This window comes from Cololabis saira, chromosome 5 (genome assembly GCF_033807715.1).
Source record: "Cololabis saira isolate AMF1-May2022 chromosome 5, fColSai1.1, whole genome shotgun sequence".
NCBI classification, from domain to species: Eukaryota; Metazoa; Chordata; class Actinopteri; order Beloniformes; family Belonidae; genus Cololabis; species Cololabis saira.
Genome location: NC_084591.1, coordinates 259,726 through 279,028, shown reverse-complemented (window position 1 = coordinate 279,028; position 19,303 = coordinate 259,726). Strand labels below are relative to the sequence as shown.

The following is a 19,303-nucleotide window of genomic DNA, read 5'->3' as shown; positions in this document are numbered from 1 at the left end:
TTGTTAAATGCTCATCTATCATGAGATGCACAATTGTTTACAATACAAATATTCAAACTTATACAGCTTTAAGTTTATGATTACTGTTGAATGTATTTGTATAATAAATCTATATGTATGGTTTTTGATATTTGGTGGGTTTTCTCTTATGGTTCTGCTTGTATCTTTACATGTGGTGGTCATGTGTAATATTACAAGATTAGGACTCTTTATCTTTCAGATTCATATGTATACGAATATTTTGGGTTGAAGTTTAAATTGGTTATCTTCAGTTATACTCTAGGTTTTGTTTGGATATACAGCTAAGCAGGTTGATTTATTTTATATAAAAAGGGGGGATACAGAAAAACATATATATCAGTGGACATTTTTACACATTTGATTTGAAAAACATGAATTAATCATGTTTTGAGTGGACATTTTTAGAATTTCAGTAAATTGTTTAAGAGTTTGAAGGGTTTTTTTTCTAGGGGATTCTGCACTGGTGGTTGCTCTCGCGGCAGGATTACCTCCTGTTTTATGACTAGACTGTTAAGACTGTTTGGCTGAGTTATCTTCTTTTGGGTGAAGACAACAAGGAGAAACAGATGTTTTAAAACTCATGGGTCCCATCCTGTTTTTCTTATAGTTTTGGTTGTCTTGGGTCCATGACACCTCAGGTGGGAGGCAATCAAAAGAGATGTGGGGCTGGGGGTGTGAGATGTTTGGGTGTCGTTCTCCGCAGCTGGCTCCACAGATGGTGGTCAACATTCACACCTTTGACGTACCAAACACTTCCTTGTTCACTATAAATACGACTGAATCGATGACCACTGTGCATTCCTCTCCTGCCTATATGGTTTGAGAGAAGTGAACCTTCAGCCGGAAAACATTGTGCATGAAATAATAAAAGCTTGTATTAACTTTGATTCTATTTCACTGGTTTTCTTATGGTGCACCAGACAAGCGAACACTAAGGATCTTTCAGATCATTCCTAAATGGTAAAAACCTTACTTCACTGAAACCTTTTAAATTAAAGCTTATAGTCTAAACTTTAATCACATTTCAGTTTATTTTTTTTTAATCTATTCTGGTGTTTTGAAAAAGCAAAAGGTTTTTCTAGTCTCATAGTATTTAGACGTCTTTACTCATAGTTATTTGGAGAAATCCAAATATTTATCCACCTTAACAATGTACAAAATATATAATGTGTGTTCATAGGAAAGCTTTTTATAATTAAACCCCGATTTCATAATTTATTTTATTCTTTTTGGGTATTTTTTTTCTTTAATTTTCCGAGTAAGTAGTAAGTCACCAGTATATAATAAGTTATAAGTTATAATTCTATATTGATAAAACAGTAAAACCATTAACTTTGTGATGAATGCTTAGACTTTAGCTTGTTTAGTAGTAAAAGTGGAAGAGAAGTGCCCAGAGAAGTGTTACTTGTGTACCTCAAAAGTATAAAGGGGCAAAAGTATTTTTTCTAATGAACTATAAAGTTCATCATAAAATGATCAGGAATTGTTTGTAGATGAGTGTAAATAAGTAAAGCATGGGGTAAATATTAGTGACATTCTGCGGTAGTATGTGTGTGTCTGTTTTTTAATACTTAATACATAAAAGTAGTAAAGTGAAAAAGGAAGTTAATTCAACATTCAAAGCCCAAACATACGCTGGTTGGCGCTGTTGAAGTCGCCCAGACTTCCCCAGGTCTGGATTTGGGTCAGGAGGAAGGCCGCAAGTGAAGGTTTAAGCGGTTGGGAAATAAGCACTCAGCGCACGCTTTCTTTTGTTCGCCTTTGCAAAGGGAGAGCCCAGCTTTACAGAGCCCGTGGTCGGTCTCCGTTCTGCTGAAACTCTGCCGCTCTGCTATAAGCAGGCTGTATTTATTGAAGCGCACAAACATGGTTATTTTGGTCATTTGACCTGCATACACACGAACATGGTTTCATTAGTTACAAAGCATTTCCTCTTTTTCACACTTCTGTCTGTCTGATCTCACTTCTGCTTTTCCTGTTCAGACAGGTCTTCACTCCAAATATGGGGCTGTTGTTTATCTTTGAGTGTGCTGCACTTTTCACCCAGCTGAACTTCCTTGCACCCCGATACTTGAACTCTGCACACACCTATTCATGCCACGCACACATATCCGGCCCTCGCCCTTCTTGCAGAAGTCTGCACTCTGCACTATGCTTTGCAATAATTGTTTATGCTTTGCAATAATTGATTAAGCTTTGCAATAATTGTTTATGATTATAGTCCCATTATATTCCCACATTAACCAGAGGTCAAATATAATTTCCTAATATGTCTCTGTAAGTCTACATTCTAGCTAAAGCAGATTTTCATAGCATTAATGTAAGCAAGTTATTATGGCAGGTTAATATAGCAGGTTATATGTTCCACAACGCGCAGCATCTTTATTTATTGTGATGTAATTTACTTTGATATTCAAAGATGCAGAAACGTTCTGGTCCATCCTCCATCAATCTTTCAGGGGCAAGGTTTGGCGCCGGCCACGGGCTCACAGGGGTCCACCACGGCCCGGACCTCCCCCATCTGGACTCCTTTGTACGTCCCCGAGATGGACGTCCACCGGGTCTTGCCGCCGCGGTAGGTCCGGCTGAGGCGGGCCGTGTAGGGGATGTCGGCCGTCATCTTGCGTCCCTCCATGCGGACGTTGCAGGAATGGTTGGGTGGGACGGTGAGCTCCACGGTCAAAGAGCGGCTGAGCTGGTCGACCATGGTGGTTCCCCGGGAGGACTCCATCGTCTTCTCAGCTGTGAGCTCGACGCCCACCGAGACGGTGAAGGGGATCTCAGCGGTGATAGTGGTGGTGATGCCCAGCTTGGTGGAGTGGCCGATGTTCCAGGTTCTCTCCACCCGCGAGGTCTTGGAGAGGGTGACCGTCTTCACCACCGCCCTGCACGCGTTGTTGGTGGTGCTGGAGTTGGTCATGGTCTCGGGCGGGTGGCGGAAAATGGCAGCGTTGTTGATGGCATACTTGACGTTGCTGATTTTCTGGGCGTAGTAGTCCCTGTTTATGACCAGGACCTCGTAGGACCTGTACCGGTGCTCTTTACCTTTCAAGGGCAAGAAGAACGACCCGTGGCGGCGATGCACCTTCCCAAGGCCGTACTTGTTCTTTGCGACGTAGATGTCGACGCCCGGGCAGGTCTGGATCGAGTCCTTCGGCACCCAGCCGTGGGAACTTTTTTTCCACTCCAGGAACTCAATGTTGTCCTTGTTGGCCAGGATCTGGAACATGGTGGCTTTGTACTCGTGGCCTCCATAGGGGTAGCGGCAGTAAGAGCCCAGGTCTGGGCTGTAGAAGCCAGCCTCACAGCCAGCCTCACAGCCAGCCTTGCAGACGTAGTCTCTGCGGTGAGTGTTGTCGTTGTAGATGGACACGGCGCCGTTGGGCAGCCCGCCAGTCCACGTCAGCCACTCCAGGTCTCCTGAAATCCAGAGAGGAAAAGATAACTTCTGGTCAGTGTTGTGCATGAAGGAGTTCAAATGAACGAGTTCATTGAACACGTTCATTTCTGTGAGAACGTTGAACTGAACGCAACATATTTGCAAATAAAGAACTTGAACGTGAACTTGTTCATTCTGCAGATCAGAATTTGAACTTTTCAGATTATGTGAGTTTCAGCTTCACTGTTTAGGTCCAATTATTACAGAATATATTTCACCACATTTAAAATACTCCACGAGACGACGACTTCACACATTACCCACAATGCAGTGCCCACTATCATAAAACGGGGCACCGTCTCCATGGCAATGGCGGCCCGAGCCCGGTGCATCTTTACATGACCAGTGGAGAGAGAGACGTTGCAGACGCAGCGTAAGATGATGATCTGCTTACCATTATCTGCAGGAATTTTACACATCGTCTCCCAAAGAGTCAGACGGTAGAAATCTAACCTTTCTGTGCAAACTATGCCCACCTGCGCTGAGAAAACAAGTCTGAGCGTCTGCCTCGTCAACTTCACATTTGAAACGTCATGTGGAGTTAAAGCATCCGTGTGAGAAAATATCTGCAAGTCCTTGATAATCAAACAAAGTGATCAGGAAAGACCAAGAAGACCCAACAGCCCCGAACGAGCCCAGTCCCACTGCTGCTCCTTCAGGGGGAGGATTTACCTGCAACAGGTAGAAACACTGATAATTAGGGATGGGAATCGAGAACCGGTTCTTGTTGAGAACCGGTTCCCAGTGTCAATTCCAGTGTCAATTCCTTGGAATCGTTTGCCTTTTTGACCAAACGATTCCCTTATCGATTCCAGTCGGCGCGAATGACGTCACCAAACACGTTGCGCCACGTGCGCATTCGCGCCCAGCAGGAAAACACGGGGACAAAGCAGCATAAACGCTCGAAAGTTTGGTTACATTTTAGCAAAACGGATGACAACAGGTCGACAATTCTTGCAATGTGGACATTTCAGAGGGGGGAAACTGTCAGGACTCGGCCGGCTGATCCGCTGGGAGCGCAGAGTCAGCCTGCATGTGGTAAGGCTGATTTATGGTTCCGCGTTACACCAACGCAGAGCCTACGGCGTAGGGTACGCGGCGACACGCACCGTACGGTGCGCGTCGCCGCGTACCCTACGGCGTAGGCTCTGCGTCGATTTAACGCGGGACCATAATTCATGCTTTAGAAGAGCTGCGCTCCGGCGGACAGCAGAGCTCCTGACACAGCTGCAGCTTGTCAGCTCATCTATGGAGAAGTTAAAGAGCATTTACCGCTAGCTTCTCCTTTCATCAGCAGGGAAGAGAATCAGGCCAGAATAGATGAATGTCACCAGCAGTGACTAAGTTTGTGGTGTTGAACATGTTACTGGACATTCTTGTGTAATTGCTACAAAATAATGTGTTGTATTTAGTTAATTTCTACAGAAGAATATTTATTTTATTATTATTATTTTATATTAAATACATATTTTACTGTATATTACGAATCATTTTGTGGGGACTATTTTTTTTGTTCAAAGATATAAAAGTTTTATATCTTTGAACAAAAAAGGTCAGAGAAACAAAGAAATTGAAACAAAGAAACAATTTTAGTATCAACTTTGTTTTATTAAAAACAAAGTTGATACTAAAATTGTTTCTTCTCCTTTTTTCCAAATGAGAATCGATAAGAGAATCGATAAAGAATCGAATCGATAAGCAGAATCGATAAGAGAATCGGAATCGAAAAAATCTTATCAATTCCCATCCCTACTGATAATGGACTACATTGTTGGAGATTTACAGCCTGAGGAAAGTGGAGAAGTCACTAGAACAATACATGATAGTTTAGAGCAGGGTCTCCAACCCTGGTCCTCAGGACCCCTGTCCTTTATGTTCTAGACGTTTCCTTGCATCATCACACCTGATTCTAATTAATGGTCGTCATCAGCTTGTCATCCAGGTCTGCATAAGTCTGTTAATGACAGTCATTTGTATCAGTTCTGAGGGGAAATATCTAAAACATGCAGGACAGGGTCCTGAGGACCAGGGTTGGAGACCACTGGTATACGGTATGAACTGAATTTGAACTAGTTCAAAATGAAAATGGTGAACTATGAACGTGAACTGTTTATTTTTAAACTATGTGAACTGAACTTTGAACTAGTTCATGAGAAGTAAGAACTTTCACAACTCTGCTGGTTGTGTCTGTGTTGACCTTCTGAGTCGACGCTCCTCTTCACGACGTTCCTCTTCACGATGTCCGGCAGGCTGGCGGAGGACAGAGCCAGCAGAGCCGACAGCAGCAGCACCGACGGCGTCATCTGGAGGTGAGACACGAGTCAACATCTGCTTTAAACCTGCTCAGAAAATCTTAGTCGGTTAAAGGCTGAAAAAAGAAGAGAGACCGAGCAGGACTCACCTTTGCCATCCCGTCACTCTCCAGTGAATCCTCCTCGTGTCTCCTGCATGTTTTTATAACGGCTTTGCACCCGCCCCCTTTGCTCAGATGCCCAAAGGGCTCTTCTGTCAAAGGCCTTTTTTTCATACAAAGGTCTTTAAAAAAAACCCTCAATTTACAAGTGTGGACCCATTCACCAATATCATCCAACAATTGATAATAATTCAGCTAAATAAAATGATATGATGAACATCCCCCTCCTTGGAATGCCCTCGTCACGTGACCTGCCCCGCACTTTGCAGGTCTGCAGGAGATTGACACTTCAAGGTTTAAGAAGTTCAGAGCAGGTATTACAATAACACAACAGTGTTTTGTATTGTAATGTAACGAAGTAACAAATGTAACAAAGTTATTGTTGGAAAGTGTTAAAGTCGTATTCCATGTGTCCAGTGGCGTAGCCAGAAAAGAGACTTTGGGTGTGCACCAGCAAAGACTGGGTGTGCCAAATTTATTTTCAACAAAACTATACGTTCCACCTCCACAAACATTCAAACGCATGTATATCCAACATTATTAACAGTGCAAAACATATCCACATGTTGTGTGTGCTCTCAATATATAATAAGTATAATATATATATATAATATAATAATAAGTAATATAATAACCACACTTATGCATGTCCTAAAAAAAAAAAAAAAAAAAAAAACAACCACACACACACCAATGAAGCAAACATAGTGAAATATAACACTCATGCACTCAGAGCCATAACGTATCCACATTACCCATGATCAACAAAGCTATTTAACCAGAGGCAGAACACAAATATTTGGCTTAAGGTTGGCCCGATGGTTTTATTATAAAACCTGATGGTTTTATTATAAAACCATATATAACCTGATGGTTTTATTATAAAACCATATAAAACCTGATGGTTTTATTATAAAACCATATAAAACCTGATGGTTTTATTATAAAACCATATAAAACCTGATGGTTTTATTATAAAACCATCAGGCCAACCTTAAGCCAAATAGTCGCCTCAGTGGCAAGTTTCTTTCTGCAAGGAGCAGTCAATCACTCGATTCTTTCTCTCTCTTCCACTCTTCTTTTCTTCTACCTCTCCATAAAGTAACACTGGTGCTCCAGCGCGTGCCCGAGGGGGCGCGCATCGGAGCTGCAGCTCATACTAGTGTGTGTCGGGTAGGAGAGAGGGGGGTGAAGGAGCAGAGGGGCGCCTATAATGACGTGCTGCTGTTATAAATAATATACATTACACACAAACGCTGTTAGGTACAGAAAATGCACATTTCAAATCTTTTTCAAACATGAGCAACGAGAGGCTCCTCAGTCTCTGTGAGCGTCGTCGCTCTGACGGCTCTGACGGCTCCGACGCAGAGCCTACGCCGTAGGGTACGCGTACGTACGTTGTGCGTCGCTGCGTACCCTACGCCGTAGGCTACGCCGTCGATTTAACGCGGAACCATACTTTAGGTTTAACAGTCCAGCTGCCGCGACACATCGCCTGGTTTTACATGCAAAAATAAGATTTTTTATTTTGAATTATTTTGAACATCATGATTACATACTAATAGCCTATAGATTTAGAATACAACATGTTAGTAAGACTATACCAAAAACAAACACCCTGGCACACCCGTGGCTACGCCACTGCATGTGTCCCTTTTTAACTTTCAGCACCTGCCCCTCCAAAGGTCTCTGCATGTCCCTTAAACTTGTATTTGGTTTTATAAAATGATTCCCTGTTTTTATCAAACACTAATCAATGAAATGTCTTTAGTCTCACTTTTTGCATTAAGATGCATTTGTATCGTTTCTGGTTTTCAACCATTTACTTTTTGCTGCTTGTGATCTGAGTCGGTGTCTGGAACTGGTTTTTCTGGATAAACAGGGACTCTCAACGGCCACAAGTTAGAACTGGTTGTGCTTCTTTCCATTTCTAGAGTTGCAACACGACGGAAGGAAATCCGGGTGAGTAAATTCTGAGATAAGATTAAATACTAAAGTCGACGTAGGTGGTGTTTTATTGTGGAATCTCTCAAGTTTCTACAATAACATCATTTCTGAAGAGTTTTACCGTTTTTTTAAATGACAAATTTCTGATTTTCTTTTTTAACTTTGCGTGGAAAAAAAATAAAACGTTATTTTGAAATAAAAGCTCTTGGAGCTTTTCTTTTTATCTTTTGGTCTTTTTTGACGGAAAATCAATGTTATTGATCCTGGAGCGGGAGCGTCTAGTTTCCCGTGTTGTTTCCCGTGAACGTGCACAGTTTAAACCAGAAACAGCGGATGCTGCAAAACAGTTATATTAAAGCAGAACTAAGACTGAGGCCTAGAGGCTTCTGATTCCCACTGTTTTAGTGACACACACAAACAAACACACAAACAAACAAACAGCTTACAATCTTGGACAAATACAGTCATTCATTTCTTAATTATTCAAAATTATATTTTTAATGAGCAGCTTGTGATTTTTTTTCTCATTTTTATAAACTCATTTTGTCATATTAGAAATATTTATATGTTCATCGTGTCTCCAATAGCTGGAACTATAAATGCATGTTGTATCAATAAAACCCTGTTTTTGAAGAATGTCGTCACCATTTATTAGATCATTATGTTAACTTTCAAGACGGCGCCGCCTATGGTCGCCTCGGTGTTTCGCTCTCTGATTTTTTTCAGCTTTCTGTGTATTTTTCCTGTTTTCTGCTGCCCTTTCCGAACCCCGCTCCCTTCCATCCACCTGGGGAACGTCCGCTCCCTCACAAATAAAATAGATGAACTTCTTCTACTCATCACAAAGAACCGGGATTTCAGCAGATCTGCCGCCGTTTGCTTCACTGAAACCTGGCTCAGTGATCTGATCCCGGACAGCGCAATACGGCTGCCGGGATTCCAACTCATCCGGGCGGATCGCAGCAGGGAACTCTCAGGGAAGAAAAAAGGTGGCGGGATCTGCTTCTATATTAACGAAGGTTGGTGTACGGATGTCTCAGTGCTAAAAGACTCTTGCAGTCCTCACTTAGAAACACTCTTTGTGAACTGTAAACCTTTTTATTCACCGCAGGAGTTTTCATCCTTTGTTCTGGTCGGCGTCTACATCCCACCGAACGCGTGTGTGGCTGAAGCCGACCAGATAACAGACCTGGAGAAACTCGTCTGTGAAGCTCCTGAAGTAGCGGACGACACCACCGTCATCGGCCTGATCCGGGAGGGTGACGAGTCCGCGTACAGACGGGAGGTGGAACAGCTGGTCCACTGGTGCGGTCGGAACCACCTGGAGCTGAACCCGCTCAAGACTGTGGAGATGATGGTGGACTTCAGGAAAAACCCACCGCCACCCCCCCCCCCTCACCATCCTCACCCCCCACCCCCTCACCCCCCCACCCCCTCACCATCCTCAACAGCAATGTCTCCACCACAGACTCCTTCAGGTTCCTGGATCAACACAGACTCCTTCAGGTTCCTGGATCCACCACAGACTCCTTCAGGTTCCTGGATCCACCACAGACTCCTTCAGGTTCCTGCATCCACCACAGACTCCTTCAGGTTCCTGGATCCACCACAGACTCCTTCAGGTTCCTGGATCCACCACAGACTCCTTCAGGTTCCTGGATCCACCACAGACTCCTTCAGGTTCCTGGATCCACCACAGACTCCTTCAGGTTCCTGGATCCACCACAGACTCCTTCAGGTTCCTGGATCCACCACAGACTCCTTCAGGTTCCTGGGGTCCACCATCTCCCGGGACCTGAAGTGGTCCAACCACATCAGTTCCGTCAGGAAGAAACTCAGCAGAGGTTGTACTTCCTGCGGCAGCTCAGGAAGTTCAGCTGCTGATCACCTTTTACACTGCCATCATACAGTCTGTTCTCTGCTCCTCCATCACTGTCTGGTTTGGATCAGGCACAGACTGCAACGGACTATCAGGACTGCAGAGAGGATAGTTGGGACTAACCTCCCATCTATCGACGACCTGTACCGGTCCAGGACCAGGAAACGGGCAGGTTGAATCTCTGCAGACCCCTCACACCCGGGACACCGCCTGTTCCAACTCCTCCCCTCTGGACGGCGCTACAGAGCTTTGTTGACCAGGACCAGGATCAGGTCCAGGACCAGGACCAGGACCAGGACCAGGACCAGGATCAGGACCAGGACCAGGTCTACAGAGCTCTGTGCGCCAGAACCTCCAGACACAGGGACAGTTTCTTCCCCCAGCGGTTGCTCTGATGAACTCTCACAAATAACAGTCTCAGAGAAACCAAACACGTGCAAAAATCATCTAGCACCTTCCTTGATAACCATGTCTGCCTCACTCAGCTGCCCCTCACTGTGTAGAATAGAATAGAATAGAATAGAATACATCTTTATTGTCCACCAGGGGTGGAAAATTGTCTTTGGCTCACCAAAAAACAAACATCTCTAAAAAACAGACAGCTCTAGGACAACAACATACATACATGATTACATAAGAACAACAGAGGTACAATTAACATATAAGTAAAAAGATAAATAAGAATAAAAATAGAAATAAGAAGTAGAAATTATACAGTTCATCAGAGTCTGTGGATTGGTCACTTTTTAGAGTTAAGAAAACTGATTGCATTGGGAATAAAAGATTTTCTGAAGGCGCCTTTGGCCAGAGGAACTCTGTAGCGCCTCCCAGACTTCATAAGTTCAAAGTGTCTAGAAAGAGGATGAGAGCTGTCTGCCACAATTCTCCCGGCCTTTCTCCTTGTCCTTTCACTGTAAAGGTGGCTAAGTGGCTTAAGGGGTTTTCCCACAATTTTGCTCGCCATTGTCACAATCCTGTTTAGTTTGTTCTTGCACTTAACGTTCAAGTGACCAAACCAAGCAGAGATATGAAAAGTTAGGACACTCTCAATGTGTGTTGTGTACACAAGCTCCAAGATTTTTGGGCTAACACCAAGACAGCTCAATCTTCTAAGGAGATTGAGTCTCTGAGAGCATTTCTTAAAAATAAAAACTGTGTTTTCAATAAAACTCACCTGACAATCAAGAACTGTGCCAAGATATTTAAAAGTTTCCACTGTTTCAACAGGTTGACCATGCAGTGTAACTGGCTTCAATGTCAGATCCTGCTTAGTGCAAAGAAGCAGCTCCTTTGTTTTGGACACATTGATCACTAGCTGGCTTTTTTGACACCAAGCTTCAAGGGCATTAATATGGCTAAGATAGAAAGCCTCACCAGAGGGATCTGTTCTCTGCAGCAGACCAACTAAGGCCATGTCGTCTGCGTATTTGATCAATTTAAAGGTCCTTTCATTTAGTGCAAATTCATTAGTAAAAAGAGAAAAAAGCAAGGGTGAAAGAACACTGCCTTGTGGGCAGCCAGTGCTTATAGTAAGCACTTCTGACTGAGAGCCATTTACACAGACCCTTTGAGGGCGGCAGGAAAGAAAATCTCTGATCCAAAGAATCAGCCCTTTATCAATATTTAGATCAGCCAGCCTTTCCAGGAGAATATGTAGCTTCATAGAATTAAAGGCTGCACTGAAGTCTACAAATAGGACCCTGGCATATCCTTTAGGAAGTGCAAGCTGCTTTGAGACTGAATCTAGCAGAGTCAGCACAGCATCATCTGTACCTCTGTCACTTTTATAAGCGAACTGAAGCGGATCTAATACACTAGCCACTGTGGTGGTCAGGGAATCAACCAAAACTCTCTCCATGGTTTTACACAGAATGGAGGTTATAGCAATTGGCCGGAAATCTTCAGGCTTGCTTGCACCTGGCTTTTTTGGTATGGGTCTTATTATTGAACATTTCCAAGATTTTGGTGTTCCTGTGACTAAGAGGAAGTTAAACAACCTAGTGAGGACTCCTTTTAGCTGGGGAGCACAGTCTTTGAGTAAACGGGCACGCAGACCATCTGGGCCAGTGGCCTTGTTTGGCCTCAATTTAGAGAGACTTTTAGCCACAGCGTCTTCTGTAACTACAGTCGGTGATCTTACAGGGAGATATTTGCAGATCTTATCACAATCAGACTTGTCATTTACAGTATCAAATCTACAGAAAAAACTGTTCAATTCATTGACAAAACCTTGGCTATTGCAAACAAGACTATCACCTTTTTTATTGTTTTTTCCCATTAAGGTGTTTAGGCCTTCCCAGGCCTGCTTTATATTACCACTAAAATATTTGCTCTCAATTTTATTTTTGTACTCAATTTTTGCCTTAAATATATTTCCTCTCAGCTGTCTTCTTTTTTCCTGCATTAATTCCAGATTACCAGAACAAAAAGCAACCTTCCTTTCGTTAAGACAGGTTTTCAGTTGTTTAGAAACCCAGGATTTATTATTTGGGAATATTTTCACGGTCTTTGTTTCCACCACATAGTCCTCACAGAATTTAATATAGGATGTGATAGTGTCCGTGATTTCATCCAGATCCTGACAGGATTCAAAGAAGATGTCCCAATTTGTGTCCTCAAAACAGTCTCTGAGCTGTTCTTTACTTTTAACGGACCACACTTGTATTTCTTTGGTGACTGGCTTAGTTCTTTTGACCACAGCCTTATATTTAGGCAAAAGATGAATTACATTGTGGTCAGATTTCCCGGGAGGCGGTCTGCATGTCGCTTTGAATGCGTCGGGGATGTTGCCATAGCAACAGTCTAGGATCCGATTCAAACGTGTGGGACAGTCCACATATTGTTGAAGGGTGGGCAGGTAATCAGACAGATTACAGGAGTTGAAATCCCCGAGGACGAAGACAGGCTGGTCTGCAGAGCGCGCGAGTGCATTATTATAGCTCTCTGCTATTCTCTCCCCTGCTGCTTCATCATTTAGCCCGGGCACATATGCGAGGATAACCGTGATCTGGCCGAACTCCCGCGGAAGGTAGAAGGGTCTAAAAGATACAGTTAATATCTTGTAGTCCGGTGTACACACTTGCTCCCGTATACGGTAATGTGTGGCCCAGCTGTTATCCACGAACAAGCACAGACCCCCCCCGATGGATTTGCGTGAGCTGCGCTCGTTCCTGTCAGCTCTTATGGTGGTGTACCCCGGCAGGCTTGGAGTTTCATGATAGTCTTTAAGCCATGTTTCCGTCAGACACACGAGGTTGCTCTGTCTAAATTCACAGTCATGCTCGGCTCTTAATGCAAGTTCATCAAGTTTGTTGCTTACCGAGCGAACATTGGACAGAGTGATGCCAGGTAATGGGAATCTGCTGCGGCGTCTCCAAAGTCGGTGCCGTACGCCTCCCCTAGAACCTCGTTTTTTCCTCTCTTTCTTCCTCCTCACCTGCCATTTCACTGGCCGTCGGACTTCCTCACAATCCGCAGGTAGAATGACTGGTGGAGCCCCAGCGATTGCACGAAGTGAGAGCAGGTGATCTCGAGTATAGGTGAGGAGGTTGTGCCGGCTTGTCAGGCAATTACCCGGCACAAACGCCGACAAGTAAAAAAGTATCCACAAAACAACGATCTTCATGTTGTCGATAAAGTGCAGAGTGCAGTAAAGTTTTCAGCAAGTGACAATCACATCTCATGGAGGAACTGCTCAAATATACATTAAAAAACAAGCCTAAAACACAGACAAACAAACGGTGAGCGCGGGGTCAGCAGCTGGCCGCGCCCCCGGAAATAATGTATTTCTTTGTATAATTTGTATAATCTTTTTGTATTTTTGTTGTATAATTGCCCTGTAAAATTGTAAATAGGTTATGTTTATTTTTATTCAGAACTGTCCCTTTTTCTTTTCTTTTCTCTCTCTACCTCAAACTGCTGCACCTTAAATGTTTATACTGTTTATTCTGTATCATAGAAATTCCACATTTGTTTTTATTGTTTATTTTTAATACCAAAGAGCGAAATTACCGGAGTCAAATTCCTTGTTGGACAATGTTCAAACCTGGCCAATAAAGATGATTCTGATTCTGAGGAGGAAGTAATGTGTGTTGCAGCATGTCAAGGTCCACATCCCACCTGGCTTTGACCAACTTCACCTACAGGTCCAACAGCTCCACAGATAACCGTCTCCAACGCCCTCCACTCTGAGAGCCAGGACAAACGTCACGATGAAGTTTGACTTCAGCTCGGCATTAGATTCTATCAGCCCCGGACGACTGGTCAACAACTAACCTCCCTCTGTCTGTGGATCCAGGACTTCCTGACTAACAGACCCCAGCATGTCAGGATGGATCAGAACCTCCACCTCCTTGTTGGGCGTCGCCCATGTGAACTCTGGACTTATAAATGTGTATGAACATTTTGTGAATGTGTATATTCAACTTTGAAACTGCTCAGCTGAAAATCGGCTGCAATGTGCCTCCTGGTGATCTCGGGCCGAGATAGTCCGTTTACGACCCCCACTGCCTAGCTCGAGATAGTAAGTTTATGACCCCTAGAGGGGGGGGTCAAAACAGATCAAAGCAAGCAAGGAAAGTTTCTGCCAGGGAAACAGACTCCCTGGGGATTTACGACACCCCCTGGGGGGGAGCCGGACGCAGCGGAGCCCGAAAACCAGGCTTCAAAATGGTACTGCTTCTTTGAACCCCCCTTTCCCGCTTTAATGTGCCTCTTTGAACAGGCCGCCGTTGCCATGAACTACAACCCCCAGCATGCCTTGCGTGGGGGGGGCGGCGCCTACAAGCGGCGCACATCCAATCACAAACGAGGCACCGATGACGTCACCGCAGCGCGCGTAGGATCAAAACTCTGCAGCTGCTCCCTGTCCTCTCTCTTCTTCCTTCATCAACCGGTGTGTTAGCACGTCCTTTTGGCTCCGGGCCAAAGGGACCACGACCTTTCCCCCCCCAAAGGGGGGGTAAGAGGAGAGTTCTGCGGCATGCTCCAGCCGGAGGATCAGCGAGGATCCACGGCGCGGACCGCGGCACCGCATCCCTCTCTCCCCTTTTGCTCTCTTCCACACCACCTTTCATCGGAGCTGGACCTTCTGGCTCCGGGCCAAAGGTCCCATCCCCTTTTCTCCCCCCGGCTGGGGGGAGGTGTAAGGCCCGCGACAGTGCAGCCGCCCCGGGAGGCTCCGATTTCTCACTAAACTCTGTTCCTCTTTAAGTTTCTGCAGATCCGAGCTTCTGATGCCCACGAGCTCCCGGCATCAGATCGGGACACAGCTGCGACTGATCGCTCCGACTGAACCCCCCCCCTTCTCGCTCCGAGCCCCTGTCTGCTGACCGCGCAGGAATCGGGACGGACGGCCGGCGTCTCGCCCGGTTGTGAGCTTTCCCGGGGCCTGGACGGCCGCGCGTCGGCGACCGGCGAGCAGGGAAGCACGGCAGGAGAGACCGGTCCCTCCGCCGCGCCTAGGAATGCGTGGGAGCGTCCGTTGGTCCGGAAGCACGGCCCGGCACGAGGCGGCCCCGCCGCTATCTAATCCGTTTCAGGGGAAGGGACGGGACGCGATAGCCTGACTGCGAAACCCCAGCAGGACCGCGAACCCAGTCGACAAAACCCGCAGGCACCCGATTCCGGATCCCAGAGGAGACGTGAGCTCACGAGCACTGATCAGTAGGATTTAAGAGTGTTCAGAACTGTGTGTGAGATTGTGAGACCTGGGTTATCAGTAACTTAAGAGTGTTACAGAGCTAAATCTGTGTTCAGAGCTGAGATTACATCAGCATCATTATCATGACTGTTGTCATTAATTTGTAGTCACCACTTTCTGCTAGTCATTCATGTTTAAAGCGCTGTTTCGCCAGTTGATCACGGTTTAAACACCGGGATCACCATCCGGTCTAAGTGCACGTGGCGTGGTTACAGTCCCGCCATCTTTAAAAGACCACAGGAGCCCCGGCTTCTTTAAACACTGCAGCCACGTTTGAACCGTACATGTTCGTTGATACCATGTTTATTCTTGCTTTGATTTCCTTTTTTTTTCCATGCATTTAACTTTCATTTCATGTTTATTGATTGTTGTTTTTCTAGTTAGTTAATGGTTTTATAATAATGTCGTGTGCCATCAGATTTATTCGGGTATTTATTTACATCTCTTTTGATACCCGTATGTAAATAAATTCTGATTGATTTTTAATGAGTGGTTGTTGTTGTTTCATATAAGATTTGGTCACAAACTGATTGTTCAGCAGAGCCAGTGCTCGAATTTCACCCTTCAATTACTGTATTAGGCATAAACCTTAAAATCATATGAGACTGATTTTCTGCTGTTTAGTTATCATTTCTCCAGATTAAGGCCCGGAGTGGTGCCCCGAGGATTTTATTTATCATATTGGTCATTCAATTTGATAAACAGTCGACTTTATTAATTATTAATAATTCTTGAATAAAATTATTAATAAGCCTTCGATAACTGATCAGCTTAGCTACCTGAGTTGCACAACATCCTCCACCATCACCCTCAACACTGGTGTTCCCCAGGGCTGTGTCCTCAGTCCAGTCCTGTTCACACTACACACCCACGACTGCGTCGCCACCCACGGATCCAACACCCTCATCAAATTTGCTGACGACACAACCATAGTTGGACTGATCAGCGATGATGATGAGGCTCCAAACAGGGAGGAAGTCCAAGCACTGGCTGGTGCAGCGACAACCACTTAACACCAAGAAGACGAAGGAAATCATCGTCGACTTCAGGAGGACAAGGACCACACCGCACTCAGACCTGCGTGAAGCTGCCCCCCCCCCACACGAAACTCAGTGGAAATATTCTCAATCGTTTGTGCTGCTTTAGTGCTAGGTTGTGCAGAAAGAAATGTTGTTTGTGCTGCTTTAGTTTTTAAGATATCACGTTATATTTCAAAGGTCATTCTAAGTTCACGCAGCCCCCCCGACTTTGTCCAAAATTAACCAAAATGGTCTAGTTTGTTTGTGCTGGGTTACGGTACGGTGACGGTACGGTGAGGGTACGGTGACGTGACGGTACGGTGACGGTACGGTGACGGTACGGTGAGGGTACGGTGACGTGACGGTACGGTGACGGTACGGTGACGGTACGGTGAGGGTACGGTGACGTGACGGTACGGTGACGGTACTCAGTCAATGAGTTAACATGCTCGAAAAGGAGTATGAAGAAGTAAAAACGTATTCAATCCTACCCTTAAACTATATTTCATTATGATCAAAATTAATTTAATTTCTATACAAAAAACAAAAGATCAATATAAATAATAAAACATCCTCACACCTTTATACACTGATATAAATATACCCATTTATAGCTTAACTAGATACAACTGAGCTCTGCTATCGCTAAAGAATGACGTTCAACATAAAATCTGCAAAATAAAGTTAGTAAAAATAAACAAACAAATTAATCAAAAATCCACTTGTAAACACCAAGAATTAATTCATATCTGAAAGATCATTATATTTGTAAAATAAAATAAGCCAAACAGGAATCTCCATTGGCATCAATATCAATGAGTAGTTCCCCTATAAATGCAGATAAAAATGCCTGCTTAAGTTGAATAATCGTATGCCTAAATTGCAGCTTGTTGGACTGCTTGTTCCACTCGTGGTTGCAGCTCCTCTTTTAATAGATACAGACCAAGGTTACTTATCCAAACTGAACATGAGCCTGTGGGCCTTGGTGTTTCATGTATAGGACGTTCTCAACGTGTAGCACTCCAATAAACAAATGTCCAAACAATAAGTCCAGTCGGGAGGCATTCCTGAACATTAATTTAACTGTTTTTTTTTCATTTTTTCTCTTTTGTCCATACAATAAGGCCAGTATATTCATCTGATCCTGTGCTGTGATTTTAAAATAAAGTTGTGCTGTGCTGGTGGTATGCTATGGTAGGCTACGGTACAACCGTGTGATCCCCACCTTCCACACACCGTCTTAATTAGTGAGCACACCTGTACATTTACCTCCCTGAAACACCATGTGACTAACACCCAGTGCAACACACCCTCAAGTGGATACATAAAGACTACGTAAATAAATAAGACAAACAAACCTGAACTAAAGTCACTATAAATGTCTCCTACAATTACCCTCATCAGTGTCCACACCCGTCTTCTACGTCCTGTTTTATAGGACGCTGAAAGAATATTTCTCTGTGAGAAATATTATATCCACCTCGTCTTTTTTCATTTTGCCAATAGTCTTACTACTTTTAACCGGGTTAGGGACACCCTTCACATTATAAGAAACCAGTTTAAGTAACAGATACGGTTTTTCTATCCCCCAAACTCTAAGGAAACTTACTTTAGTACTTACAGGTTGTGGTTGTTGTGATGCCAGTATGGGTAGAATAATCCTTGTTAAGGAGCTGAGCAAAGCCTTGGACCAACATGGTCCAAAGTGCTGGACAGGCAAATGAAAGACAACACACCATAAGGCACAGGGCACATAAATAAAACAATCATAAGTTAAGTGAATAAAAAGGATAAAATAGAAGATAAAAGAATAAAATACTAATAAAAGGATAAAATAAGCACAACTGTCTTGCTAGGTGTTAAAAGCCAAGGAGAAAAGGTGGGTTTTAAGAAGAGATTTAAAAACAGACAGAGAGGAGGCCTGTTTGATTTGCTGAGGCAGGTTGTTCCAAAGTTTTGGAGCTGCAGCAGCGAAGGCGCGGTCCCCTCTGAGCTTTCTATTAGTTTTAGGCTCTCTCAGGTCAGCTGATCAGCTGATCTACTGTAGTACTACAGTAGGTCAGCTGATCAGCTGACCTGAGAGAGCGACTGGGGGAATAAGGGTGTAGGAGCTCAGAGAGGTACGGCGGGGCAAGACCATTCAAGGATTTAAAAGCAAATAAAAGAATTTTAAAATGAACCCAAGACTGTATGGGCAGCCAGTGGGGTGTTGGGGTGATTTAGTACGGGAGACTCTCTTCCCGGGACCTTTCCCTGGTGCAGATTGTCCCCTACCAGGAGACTCTCTTCCCGGGACCTTTCCCTGGTGCAGATTGTCCCCTACCAGGAGACTCTCTTCCCGGGACCTTTCCCTGGTGCAGATCTCTTCCCGGGACCTTTCCCTGGTGCAGATTGTCCCCTACCAGGCGAAGATCGCTTGCTGCTCTGGCTCTACACGGTTTTCACCGTTGACATAGATCTCACTGCATACGTCGTTCTGTTCTTCAGCGAGACGGGTCCTCTTTTCGCCAGGCGCTCCAGCCACGTCCTGTTACCAGGGCGGGTTCTGGCCCACGTACCAAGGACTTTTGGACACACTCTTGCATAATAAGAGTAAAGCTGGTTCTGATGTAAAGGACACCGGGATCCTACGTATACAAATATCAGTCACGTCCTTCTGAAGGTGCCTACGTCTTATAAACGACCTGGTTGACAACATTTTCATCTGACATTTTCCATCGTTATGAAACCCAGAGTTTTCATATTCGTATCCTGGTGGAAGTCCACTGTGCTGCAGCGTTGGTGATCTGATGTTCCTGGGGTTTGCTGATGATGGAAATGTGTCCAAACAAGACAATGTTTATACGTTCTGTAACACTGCAGTTATTGGGATTGGATTGTTTTT

General features: G+C 44.5%; 1 protein-coding gene across 2 annotated transcripts; it reads right to left on the bottom strand.

Annotated features, from left to right (window-relative positions):
- Positions 1-1,779: 1,779 nt before the first annotated feature.
- Positions 1,780-18,314, bottom strand: LOC133444548 (natterin-4-like). Of its 2 annotated transcripts, none has more exons than XM_061722387.1 (3): positions 18,041-18,314; positions 5,658-5,763; positions 1,780-3,441 (listed from the first exon to the last, which is right to left on the bottom strand). In XM_061722387.1, the coding sequence occupies exons 2-3, from the start codon at positions 5,761-5,763 to the stop codon at positions 2,477-2,479; spliced, it is 1,071 nt and encodes a 356-aa protein (XP_061578371.1). In that variant the 5' UTR covers positions 18,041-18,314; the 3' UTR covers positions 1,780-2,476. The 2 variants fall into 2 exon arrangements, with proteins under 2 accessions (XP_061578371.1, XP_061578370.1); XM_061722386.1 differs by lacking the exon at positions 18,041-18,314 and adding an exon at positions 5,862-5,917.
- Between the last annotated feature and the right edge of the window lie 989 nt (positions 18,315-19,303).